This window comes from Aethalodelphis obliquidens, unplaced genomic scaffold (genome assembly GCF_003676395.1).
Source record: "Aethalodelphis obliquidens isolate GAN/ISIS:26980383/991018 unplaced genomic scaffold, ASM367639v1 scaffold86, whole genome shotgun sequence".
Lineage (NCBI taxonomy): Eukaryota > Metazoa > Chordata > Mammalia > Artiodactyla > Delphinidae > Aethalodelphis > Aethalodelphis obliquidens.
In genome coordinates this window covers 2,285,311-2,298,182 of record NW_020838030.1, presented here as the reverse complement: position 1 = coordinate 2,298,182, position 12,872 = coordinate 2,285,311, and the positions used below count along the sequence as shown (strand labels likewise).

At 51.2% G+C, this 12,872-nt stretch overlaps 1 protein-coding gene across 22 annotated transcripts in view; it reads left to right on the top strand.

The window, feature by feature from the left end:
* Positions 1 to 12,872, top strand: part of IFT122 (intraflagellar transport 122) — a 77,959-nt gene that overhangs the window by 46,259 nt on the left and 18,828 nt on the right. For all 22 annotated transcript variants that reach the window (XM_027093946.1, XM_027093936.1, XM_027093945.1 and 19 more), the window contains 4 exons: positions 752 to 913; positions 6,785 to 6,951; positions 9,577 to 9,748; positions 11,160 to 11,262. In XM_027093946.1, the coding sequence (XP_026949747.1) occupies positions 752 to 913; positions 6,785 to 6,951; positions 9,577 to 9,748; positions 11,160 to 11,262 (604 nt within the window). The remainder of the gene's footprint in view (positions 1 to 751; positions 914 to 6,784; positions 6,952 to 9,576; positions 9,749 to 11,159; positions 11,263 to 12,872) is intronic.

Below are 12,872 nucleotides of genomic sequence, written 5' to 3'. Positions count from 1 at the left end.
GTGTGTGTGTGTGTGTGTGTGTGTGTGTGTGTGTGTGTGTGTGTGTGCTTGCCTGCGCGCACAGGTGTATTGTTGGGGGCCATCACGAGTTTCCGAAGGGTGTATTATGTGGAACAGAGAGCATCTAGAGTCAGACAGAGTCCAAACGCCAGTTCTGTGTGATCGCGACCTGCCCCTCTCCCGAGTCCCGGCTTCCCGCAGTGTGACACTTGGGTGAGGAGTAGCCGGCGCCTAGTGGGTTCTCAACACACGGCGTTGCTTGCCTTCTCTTTAGAGACAGGGACGTAGTAAGATTCTCTATCCTGTTTTGTTGGTCTTTTTCTTGGGAAGAAACCCTAAACTTTGTCCTTGTCCACCATTATCATGAGTAACAACTCGGCCAAACCAGGCCTGGGGATTTCGGAGCTCTTAGAGCTTGGGGGCCCCCTACGAGTGGGCGGTACACACCATCCTCACTATGCAGTTGTTTCCTTGGAAGAATATATAAGGAAGCAGCCGTGAGGAATTTCCATTAAACAAACAAAAGTTTGCATCTCTTTTGATCTTCACTCATCTGGAAAAAAAAATCTGCTTTTGTTGTCAAGCATTCCCACCAGAAACCTAGGTGAGAGACACAACAGCCCAGGAGCCAAGCGTAGGTTCCAGTAGGAAGGCCCAGGGGCTTAACCTGAAATAGCAACATCTAACTTTTGTAAAGGCTGCTTCCTGCCATGGCTGCAGAGGCCGTTTCCTGTGCTTCTAATTTTTCCAGGAGAGGAAGAAGCGGGGAGAGACCAACAATGACCTGTTTCTGGCAGATGTGTTTTCCTACCAGGGGAAGTTCCACGAGGCCGCCAGACTGTACAAGAGGAGCGGGCACGAGAACCTCGCGCTCGACATGTACACAGACCTCCGCATGTTTGAGTACGCCAAGGTAACCCGGCCACGGCCTGCCCACTGCCGTCCCGACCCTGCAGCTTCCAGGCTGTCTACCCCAGAGGTGGTGCGGACAGACGGTAGCTGTGGCCTCAGAACAGCTGTGGGCACATTGATAAACGAGGAACCATCGGAGGCCACTGGTTAAAGCTGACCTACAACTGACCTTTCAGGCTGATGTCAAAAGGGACAGAGTGTAACGGTTCAGAGCTTTGTCAGTGACAGAACTGGATGGACGGTGAGTCCTAACCAGCATAGTCCCTTTGTTAAGGGTTCGGGGTTCTGTTTCCCACAAAGTCTCTCAAACCTTTGTCAGAAGCCACTGAGAACCTGTGTCCTCAGGCATGAGCTGGTTCTGCTGTTGTCGTCACACAGACCAGCGTGGTTCACTCCAGCCAAGGTTCCCTAAGTGCCTGCTCTGCTTGGTGCTGGGCTTCGCACTGGGCCTCAAAGGCGCTGTGACAGAGGCCTTGCCGCCACTGTGAGCACACTGTGCCCCCATCGCTCGCCTGGGGTTGGGGGAGATACCCTCTTGCATTTGGAGGGCCCCTGTTAAGGTTAGTCCCCAACAGGTCTGGGCCTTTAAAGGTACATGAGGGCAGTCTTCCTGGAGCAGCTCCTGGTGGCTTGTGTGAGACTGAGTCCCACTGAGGACCCCAGACCACCAGGACACATGCAGGTTCGCCTAGCGTGGGTGAAAAGAGGGTGGGTGCCTGGAACAGCCAGGATCTTCCTTCCACGGAGGTGCCTTTGTTAACCTGTCTCCGGGTAACCTCAGAGAGGCTTCAGAATGTTCAGTGAGTCATCAGCCACAACCAGTTAGAGGCTGTTAATGGTAATTAGCTAACGAGTTCAAGATGGAAAATTCTCCCCATTTTTTCCCCTGCTTTTCTGTTCCTGGAGATGGCTGCGTGCTCTTTTATCTTCTACCATCCATGGGTCCCTGTGATGTGGCCCGGGAGTTGCTGGTCATCAGTACCTGGCCAAGCACCTGGGCTCCAGTCTGTCTCTTCCTTGGTGGCTCCTTCACCCCAACTCTCAGATCTGGGTGCTTCAGGTAGCCCCCTTTTTGCCCTCTTCAACTTTTGTATCCTCCCCCAAACCCCACCACACACATGACACACACACACACGCACACACACACACACACACACACACACACAATTTAACAGTGCATTCACACTGAGAACACATAAATCAGGGTGTCTCTTTCTGGGGGTGACAACATTTAAACCAAGGATAAAACCTTGAACTAAAGGATCGAATCCCTGAGGGTAGAATTCAGGCTTTAGGAACAGCTAGGCTTAGTTGTTCTTCCGGACCAACAGCGCTTCCCGGGTCCTCTGCAAAGTCCTGGTGGGCAGCTGTGGCGTAGGAGACAGCACCTTGCCGTGGTGCCCAGAGAGCGGGCGTGAGTCTCAGCCTCCCTGTGGGTGACCTGGGGGAGGCTCCGCACTTTGCCAGCTTCCATTTCCTTCTTGGAGGGTCGCCTTGTCCAGCTGAGCTCAGTTCTGAGAATTGCAGAAATGAACCCACGAGGAAGCCCTTTACAAAGGCCGAGCTGTAGAAAGGCTGGGAGAGTGAGTGGAGCCAGGCGTGACCACAGCATGGCCGTCCTTCAGACCGGCCCCCGCCAGCCCCACCCTGCCCTGCACTGAAGCCCCTCCTCACACTTCCAGTGGGCTTTGTGCGCCTACGCTCGTCCACCCAGAAAGGCAGCCCGTTTACGCAGTCCGTCTGGTCTGCCTCTCCATGAAGGTAAATACGCTGGGGGTTGTTTCCGGTTTCAGGTTTTGATCACAATTCCAAGTAGGATCCAAGTAGGTTGCTTCCATTTCGTTCCCCCCGCCGACCCCCGACAGTCTGGATTTGAGAAAATGTGTACGTACACATTATGTCGGGGGGTGGGGGAAGATACAGTGCTTATTAACATGGCATGTTTTTGTTTACTTGAAAATTGCTTCCCAGGATTCAATCTGGTTTTCAGAAAATTTTTAAATTACATTCCCACGTACAAATAAATTGTATGCTTTCTGGGGAAGTGACATGTTTATATGGAGATAAAGGGAATTATAATGCTCTTAACTCTTATGTAGTATATCCTTATCAAAATCACCAAGCATGAGAACACTGTTTAGTCTCATTCATCACTCAGCACAGCCTCTTTCTGTCCACTCCGGGACAGAGTCTTTGCCATGGCCCCAGATAACGTGTAAATTAGCTTCATGGGACCAGAGAACCTTTGGAAACCCAGTTTGCTGAGCCTTGAAGCACCATTTAGACTTAACTTCTATTAGGTCCGAGCTCCAGGAGCTGGAGCGTGGGGCTGGAGGAGGCTCTTTCAAGCCCGGGAGCTGTGTCCCTGCCTGGTCTCCACACTGACGACCCAAATTTATGGCTTGCTCTTAGCCTCTGACCCTTCTCACTACAGAGTGAGACACCCGGAGTCCACTGAGCACTCCCTTTGAAGGACATTCCTGTTCTCTCACGATGCCTGTTTTCCCCAGCTGCTAACCTCATTTAGCCAACCAGGTTAAAGAAGAGTTTCCGGCTTTGTGTTGGCATAAAGAGTACACGTTGTAGCTGCCAAGAGTAAAGCCTGGGTCTGTAACAGCCCAAACCAGGCATCTGCAGGTAGTCAGCGGCTGCCTTCCAGCCCCTTCACCTGTGTGCACTGCAGAGAGCCCCAAGCCAGCGAGGCGGGCCTGTCTTTTATTGGATCCTCAGCATCAGAGTCATGATGCTTCTTCCTCTCCTGAAAAGAATCGCTAGTCTTAGGCCAGTCTAATATGTTATTTTAGGGGCTACCCAATTACCCTGAAAGCAAATGGAAGAAAAGAGAGAACGCTAATTGTTCAGGTGGGTTTTTAGCATACATTGACTGTACTTTTCTGACAAGTGAGTGCTAATCAGGGGAAAGGAGTGCTTTCTTTTTTTTTTTTTTAACATCTTTATTGGAGTATAATTGCTTTACAATGGTGTGCTAGTTTCTGCTTTATAACAAAGTGAATCAGTTATACATATACATATGTTTCCATATTTCTTCCCTCTTAGGTCTCCTTGCCTCCCACCCTCCCTATCCCACCCCTCTAGGTGGTCACAAAGCACTGAGCTGATCTCCCTGTGCTATGCGGCTGCTTCCCACTAGCTATCTATTTTACATTTGGTAGTGTATATATGTCCATGCCACTCTCTCACTTTGTCCCAGCTCACCCTTCTCCCTCCCCATATCCTCAAGTCCATTCTCTAGTAGGTCTGTGTCTTTATTTCCATCTTACCCCTAGGTTCTTCATGACATTTTTTTTCCCCTAGATTCCATATATATGTGTTAGCATACGGTATTTGTCTTTCTCTTTCTGACTTACTTCACTCTGTATGACAGACTCTAGGTCCATCCACCTCACTACAAATAACTCAATTTCGTTTCTTTTTAAGGCTGAGTAATATTCCATTGTATATATGTGCCACATCTTCTTTATCCATTCATCCGATGATGGACACTTAGGTTGCTTCCATCTCCTGGCTATTGTAAATAGAGCTGCAGTGAACATTTTGGTACATGACTCTTTTTGAATTATGGTTTTCTCAGGGTATATGCCCAGTAGTGGGATTGCTGGGTCATATGGTAGTTCTATTTGTAGTTTTTTAAGGAAGCTCCATACTGTTCTCCATAGTGGCTGTACCAATTCACATTCCCACCAGCAGTGCAAGAGGGTTCCCTTTTCTCCACACCCTCTCCAGCATTTATTGTTTCTAGATTTTTTGATGATGGCCATTCTGACCGGTGTGAGATGATATCTCATTGTAGTTTTGATTTGCATTTCTCTAATGATTAATGATGTTGAGCATTCTTTCATGTGTTTGTTGGCCATCTGTATATCTTCTTTGGAGAAATGTCTATTTAGGTCTTCTGCCCATTTTTGGATTGGGTTGTTTGTTTTCTTGTTGTTGAGCTGCATGAGCTGCTTGTAAATTTTGGAGATTAATCCTTTGTCAGTTGCTTCATTTGCAAATATTTTCTCCCATTCTGAGGGTTGTCTTTTGGTCTTGTTTATGGTTTCCTTTGCTGTGCAAAAGCTTTGAAGTTTCATTAGGTCCCATTTGTTTATTTTTGTTTTTATTTCCATTTCTCTAGAAGGTGGGTCAAAAAGAATCTTGCAGTGATTTATGTCATGGAGTGTTCTGCCTATGTTTTCCTCTAAGAGTTTGATAGTTTCTGGCCTTACATTTAGGTCTTTAATCCATTTTGAGCTTATTTTTGTGTATGGTGTTAGGGAGTGTTCTAATCTCATACTTTTACATGTACCTGCAGTTGTCCCAGCACCACTTATTGAAGAGGCTGTCCTTTCTCTGCTCTACATTGTGAAAATGACTCTACTACCCAAAGCAATCTACAGATTCAATGCAATCCCTATCAAACTACCACTGGCATTTTTCACAGAACTAGAACAAAAAAGTTCACAATTTGTATGGAAACACAAAAGACCCCGAATAGCCAAAGCAATCTTGAGAACGAAAAATGGAGCCGGAGGAATCAGGCTCCCTGACTTCAGACTATACTACAAAGCTACAGTAATCAAGACAGTATGGTACTGGCACAGAAACAGAAATATAGATCAGTGGAACAGGATAGAAAGTCCAGAGATAAACCCACGCACATATGGTCACGTTATCTTTGATCAAAGAGGCAGGAATGTACAATGGAGAAAGGAGTGCTTTCTTATGCTTTGTGAACTTGACACAGCGCAGCCTCTGCAGGGTACATTATTCCTGAGACAAACTGCTTCTTAGGAGGAGTGCAGAGCTGGGCTCCAAGCACTCTCAATTTCCCTTTTTGAAAAGCCCCACCTTTCAAATTGTCAGCACCAAAAGCTGCCTCAACTATGGCAACCCTCAACACATGTTTTGGGTAACTGTATCCTGAAAAGAGGTGATATTCTGAGACTGTTTCTTGCGAATTATAAGGCCAACCTGGGGAAGCTGGGCACGGCCCCTCAGAGGCCCCTGTTGCGGTGGAAGGAACACAGGCCTCTCCTCCTTCATGGATTCTCTCCCAACCCCTTCCTCCTGCCTCAGATCCCCCACGGCCTCCTGCTGTCCCCACCCCTGCAGACCTGATCTCAGGACAGGGTCTGATACTATCCTGTTGAGAAGTAATTAACCATAACCAAAACCACTCGTGCTCCTTGTCGGCCCCAGGCAAACAGCTGGGGCAAAGCCGAGGGGACAACGCCCTGAGTTCAGGCAGCAGAACGTGAACAGAGTCAGAAAACGGATGCCAGTGATACTTGCAGTGTGGCGATGGCTGAGGGGCCGTCGTAGAACTCTGTAAACCATCTTGCCTCCTTTAAGTTCAGGGGACCACATACTCAGCCTCACTCTGAGGCGTGTGGTATCATCCTTACACTCTGAATAAAGATTTTAGGTCTGACTGTTTGAAATTTTGTAAAGTCACTATAAAGGAATAGTTACACATACATCAAACTCTATATGAGAGAGAAACAAAGTACTCTGATCATAAACCTCCCACACTGCGGGGTTGTGTGCAGTACTCCAGAGAGTCGGGAAAGTGTTGTTTAGCTGAAGAACAAACGTCCATTAGTGGGAGGGGCAAGAAACATTGAGGGCCATAGTCCTTGACACTGACCTCGTACCCCCAGGAGCACCTGTGGGGCGGCCTGCGAGCCCTCCTCCCCAGCACTTGGGCCTGCCCTGCAGTCCGCCCCGAGGGTACCGGCTCATGCCTGCATCCTGACCGCCTGCTGCAGCCAAATGGGGCCCTTCCTTGCTGCAGCCTTCAGCAGCCTGACGTAATGCTGGCAGCAGGAAGTTCTAATCCGGAATGTTTTTGTTTGTTGTGCTTCCTCAGGATTTCCTTGGATCTGGAGACCCCAAAGAAACAAAGATGCTAATCACCAAACAGGCCGACTGGGCTCGAAATATCAACGAGCCCAAAGCCGCCGTGGAGATGTACATCTCGGCGGGCGAACACGGCAAGGCCATAGAGATCAGCGGCGACCACGGCTGGGTTGACACGTAGGTTTTCAGTCCCTGCCCCAAGAGGCATTTGGCAGCATGTCATGTCATGTCAGCTCTTGGTTTTGACTGACAAGGAAAAAACTAGTGTTTCTCTAAGTATCTGATCCAAAGGTGATGGTGACTTGGTTTTTGGGAGACACAGAGACTGAACGAGGCAGTCGCTGCCTTTGGGAAGCTCAGCAAGGCCCTGGGGAAAGGGTGGTGGGGACTGAGGGGGGAGCCACCCAGGCCCCGGGGCTGCCATTCCCTGAGCCCTCCCTACGAGCCGAGCCGGCCTTCGGTTCTCCCCCCCACCCTCCGCGTTGGTGTTTCCATGCCCACCTTCAAAGGAGGAAACCAAGGTTCAGGGACCAAGTGATCGTATAAGGCCAGGTAGCCGGGAATTTGTGGAGCAGAGCTACAGACTGATCTCAGTGCCCATAACCGGTATGATGGTAGGCCCTGAAAAGAACAAGAAAAGTCCTAAGCATGTCAGGGAAGGAGACGTGAATTCTCACGGGAGGAGCCCTGGATGTCTTCTCCTGAGAGGTAGTCTTTGCACGAAGGTCATTTGACGAATTTCAGGAGGTAGAGTTGGTAGGAAGGGAAGATCGTGCAGGTGGAAGAACTGCCCAAGCAGGACAAGTTGGTGTTGGTCACATGAAGGGTCCAGGTGAGGGTGGAGGATGCAGGCTGTGGCAGGGGCATCGGGGCTGGCCTCACCGGGAGGGCCTCCGGGGCCAGCCAAACTGAGGCGTTTAGATTTGTCAGTAGGTGGTGAGGACCCCTGGTCGGGGCTGTGCTCTCAGAAGCCCACTCAGGCAGCAGGTGGGGGGATGGAGGGAAAACTAGAGGAGGACCAGGTAAGTGGCCAGTGTGGCAGCTGAGAGAACGAGAGAGACGTGGAGGAGGTGAACTGACAGGACCCAAGGCAGGGTGCGTCGGGGCAGGGCCGGCAGAGCTGATTCTGAGCTCTGGGCCTGGTGGTCAGTGATTTCACTCAAGGCAGAGAACAGAAGCAATGGGGACTTGGGGTGGAGCTGCCAGACAGAGCATGGATTTGGTCTTAGGACTCTTAGAGCATCAGACCTTCAGGCAGAGGGCTTTCTCCTCCCACCGTCAGGGAGAGTGGGCTTTGTGCTCACACATGTACACACGTATAGGCTGCTACAGCTGGCACAGGAGAAGAGGTGAGGGAGTGGCTCCTGAGTTTGGCTCAGTCTAAGCCCTGAAAGCTGTTGGCTGTTCTAGAAACAGGTAGCAGTGGCCCGGGACCTGGGAGGGGGAGGGGCTGGTTGATGGCTAAGTCATGTGGTTGGTGTGGTCCCTCACAAAGGGACCTGGGTGGGTGACCTACTACCCCATCTTTCTCTTGTCCAAGGATAACGTTTCTTGAAGATAGAGGTGCAGATTTTGCCCCCCAGTTATTCTGTTCATGAAAGGTGTGGTACAGGAGAGAGCCAGGCAGCTTTAGGTCCCCCACTCAATCCTCTGGTTTTGCCTGTCACTTTCATTTGCAGCTTATATGAATCAGGTTACCCTGGGGATACTTAACTAGTGCAGAAAGGAGACATTAAGCATGTTCTGTCCTTCTTCCAGGCCTGGCTGTAAAAGGTGCTTCTCCTCCAGGGACATTAGGGTTGATGGGCGGGGCGGGGGCGGAGGTGCTAAGGTGCTGCCTGTGCCACCTTTCCCTAAACACGTGTCCTTTCTTTGCTGAGAAGTGTTATTTTTAGATGCCATTATTATTCTAAGTACAGATTGACAGGCCTCCCTGAGCTCGCCTGTCTCTGAGACAGGGCTTTGCTACAGCTGCTTCTCACAAAGAGCGAGCTGGGTAGAACCCCTTTCCCTTGGGAGAGCTGGTTTTACTCAAAACCCCGGCCTGACCAGAGGGAACAAGCACTTTCCACGCAGCCTCATGAGCCCACGAGCAGTGGCAGGACTGGCTACCACTGGGGAAAAGTGGTGAACCAGTGGTCCCCATGGCCCCTCAGCCTGGTCAGCACTTTGGCCAGGAGGAGAGGCACAGTCAAGATTCCCTGCAGGCCTTCCTTCCAGAGCTCAGAGCAGAACCGCACATGCCTCTTCCTTGAGAGGTTCTGTCCCAGAAGACATCTCCCACCTCTGCTTCTACTTTCCTGTGAGAATTCCTCAAATGGTGCTGGAAAGGGCACTCTGCCACTTCCTGGCTGCAGAGTCTTGGGCAGGTTGCTTCACCTTTCACCCTAGCCTCTAGTCTCCTCATGTGTTAAATGGGAATAGCAGTACCACCCCCTTAGGGCAGTGAAGGTTCAGTGAGATCACACATGCGAAAGCTCATGGCGCTGAGCTTGACGCCCGTAGGTGATGAGTAAACATTGATTTCTCTCCCCAAAGCTTGCTGGATAGGTTCGTAACTCCTGTGAAAGGCGCAAGAGGTGGGGGAGCTGGTGTCCTTTACCAAGCAGCGTTTCTGGATTAAGTATTCACTCAATTAATAACCTCCCATCAAGCACCAGGGGCCATGGCGCCATACGGAGGCCTGGGGACGTCAGCACGAATCAACACCGAGCCTGCCCTGGGAAGACGCAGACGCTCGCTTCCTTCCACCGGGCTCCCTTCCTGGGAGTCCATCTCCTCCCTTTGCTCTCGCCGCTCCAGGCTCATCGACATTGCCCGTAAGCTGGACAAGGCCGAGCGGGAGCCCCTGCTGATGTGCGCCCACTACTTCAAGAAGCTGGATAACCCTGGCTATGCTGCCGAGACCTACCTGAAGATTGGTGACCTGAAGTCCTTGGTTCACCTGCACGTGGACACCCAGCGCTGGGATGAGGTGAGTACAGGGGGCCCTCCCTGAGCCCCGGGACATGGGGATTTGGGGGGTTTGGGTGGAGAGCAGCTGTCCTCCTTGTGGGTGTGAACATTGGCCTGGCAGTCACGAGACTCACCTGTGAATTCTCTGAGCCAGAGTATCCTGGAGGGCCTCTCCGTACTCGCTTTCTGTCTGTTCGCTTATTCGTTCATTCATTCGGAAAATCTTTATGGCCTGCTGGCTGTGTGCCAGCCCAGTGATGGACCCCAAGGATGTGGGAGTTAACGTGACAGCCCCCACTGCCTGCTGTTGGTCTGAGCTGCCTCTGACCAGCACCACGGGCTGAAGCATCGCAGACAGGGAGGCACACCTGTGTGACATTTAAAACCTGCTGGCTGGCATTTTGGCAGAAGATGCCACCCGTACTTTCCCTGAAACGGCCGGAGCCATTTCAGGGGCCAGCTCCTCCTCCTCTTCCCGGCCCTCTCCCCCCGACTCCTCTGTCGTGAGGGTCGGTCAGAGAATTAGCCAGGCCAGCGGGAGAGATGGCTGTGGTGGGGCTGGTGGAGCAGCTGGTGTGCTGCCCCTCTGTGGCTTAAGTCCCGCCCTCCAGCTGACTGGCTCCCTGTGCCCTGGATTAAAATTCATCCTCGAGGGGATGAGAGCTGTGCACACCGTCCTCACCCTCCCCACCCACCCACTGTGGTCTGGTCTGCAGAGCCGCTGCAAGGCCTTTGCTGGTAAGAGCTGTCTGACTCTTGTCTCCCCGCTAATTGGCTCCATTTGGTGAGGTGACAGGGTCACTGATGAGAAAAGGTGGAGCCAGGGACAGAGGCAATAATGGCTTCTCAAGATACATTTATCAGATTTCTCAAGCAGCATAAATTAGAGCATCTTGGCTGTGCATGAGGCAGACTTTCTCCCCGTTGCCACATATTTTCCCCCGTGACTCATTTCCGGTTCTCCCGGTCTGACAGGTGGTTCTGAGGCTTAGATGAAGCAGTCACCGGGTCCCATGCAGCACCACGACCACGGTCATCTTTGATAGCTAATAAGCAGCAATGATGATAATGTCAATTATCTTTCCTTAGGTGTCGCCTGCAATTAAAAGAAATCTGTTTGCAGTGCGACAGGAGCCCACGCAAAGCCTCAAAATAAAATGTTTCCGATTCTGTGCCACTTCTGTGGTTCAGAAACAGACTGTGTTGTTACTGAATCCAGTTGCTTGCATATTGCTGTTAATTGCCTTTTGTTTTCAAAGAGCTGATTTGTTTTTGCGTTTCTGGGGGTGGTGGGGGGGGGAGGCACTCTCCTTCTCCGAGTTGTCAGGCTGGCAAAATATGACATCCCTGATGGATTCAGCCAAGCGCCCGTGTTTTCATGGGGGCCGCGGGGGCTGCTTTATTAAGAAGCCATTTGCTCCTTCCTCTAGGCCTTCGCCTTGGGTGAGAAGCATCCCGAGTTTAAGGATGACATCTACGTGCCCTACGCTCAGTGGCTAGCAGAGAACGATCGTTTTGAGGAAGCCCAGAAAGGTAGGCCACATAGACTGGCACCTTGCACAAGGGGCAGGAGAAAGCACTGCCAAGACACACGTGTCAGGTAGGCTGCCCAGCCCTCCTGCCGTGGGCCCCAAGACAGACAGCTTTCTCGGCGGCTGTGATGTGCTTGGTGCTGAAAGGCCATGGAGCCGTGGGAGGAACACGGGCTCTGCGTGGGATGCACCCGGGCCCACCACTCACATGCCTCAGGACCTTCAGCAGGTCCTGTCTCCTCTCTGAGCAAAGCACCGTGAGCTCCAGTGTATCTTCCTGTTTATTCCTCGCAGCAGCCCTGTGATGTAGGTACCATTTTGTAGGTGAGAAAACTGACGTTGGAAGAGGTAAAGGGATTTGTCTGAAGTCCCACAGCTAGGAGGTGGCAGAGAGGGAATTTGAGGCAGGGTGGGGGAGGACGGAAGGAGAGTGGCCGCAGAATGGCCAGAATGGTCCCACCTGCCACTTTCCTCACCCGGAAGAGAAACTTGGGTTCTGCTTCTGGCTCAGGGAAACGGGGTGTCCTCTGCTCCTCAGCATACCCAGTGGTAAAACGGCTGGGCACAGGAGTGAGAGGAAGTCTAGCGCTTTAAATGGTAAAAATAATTTTTAAATGTGATGGCCTTCTGTGTGTCAGGCACTGACTGGGTGCTTAACCACATAACCTTGCACCTCGGCAGTAGCCTACAGAGACGCAGAGGCTAACTGTGCCCTGCAAAGTCCCAAAGCCACAGAGTGGCAAAGCCAGAATTGGAGCAGGATCTGTCAGACTGGGGAGGCTGATTCTCCCAACTAGGGTTCACTGCTTCTCTAGGAAGTATTCTAATTGCAGTTGGATGTGTCATGTTCCATAGCATCCCATTTGCACTTCTCTGTGGGAACAGTTGCCACCTCCGGACACATTTCGGAGTGGCTCCCTGTGGAAGCTCCTCAGCTGAAAGGCCCCGTTGAAGGACAGCACGTTCTCCATTGCTTCAGCATTTCCAGAGTACCCAGTTGCTGAAGTATGTGCATGTTTGGGCAAAACACATCAACCTATCCATCTGTCTGGTCTGTCCTTCCAAGAATCCATCGCCATAGTAACTTGGTACTCAGACGAGAGATTGGAGATGAGACTGGAACAAAGGCCAGACCTTTTCCTTCCCTAACGCAGAGGATTTGGATCATCTGAGCCACCCACATGTGGGCAAGCATCACAGCTAGAAGTGCTTCCCCAGCTGCCCCCAACATCCCGAGGGTCTGGCCACACAGTAGGGACTCAAGAAATTTCTGTTAAGTGGATGTGAGAACGACTGAGAAATCTTTGCTTGTTTTCACAAATGTTTGGTTGCTAGAATCAAGCCAGATTTTCCAAGGTTGTCATCAAAAAGCACTCAGTTGGAGACTGACCAAGCGCTTGAGTCGGGCTCGGTTCTGTGACCTTGGGTGTGCCACTTTACCTCCCCCTTGCGAGTGCATTCAAAAGCGTCTTCCTAGATCTGTTGTGACGATCCAACAGACTCACAGATTCTGTTGTGAGGGAATCATCAACAAAAGCACTCTGTAAAACCACCGAGGCCGTTAGAGTGCCAGGTCCTGTTAGTCACCTGGAGAGTCACTAGGCTTTGTCC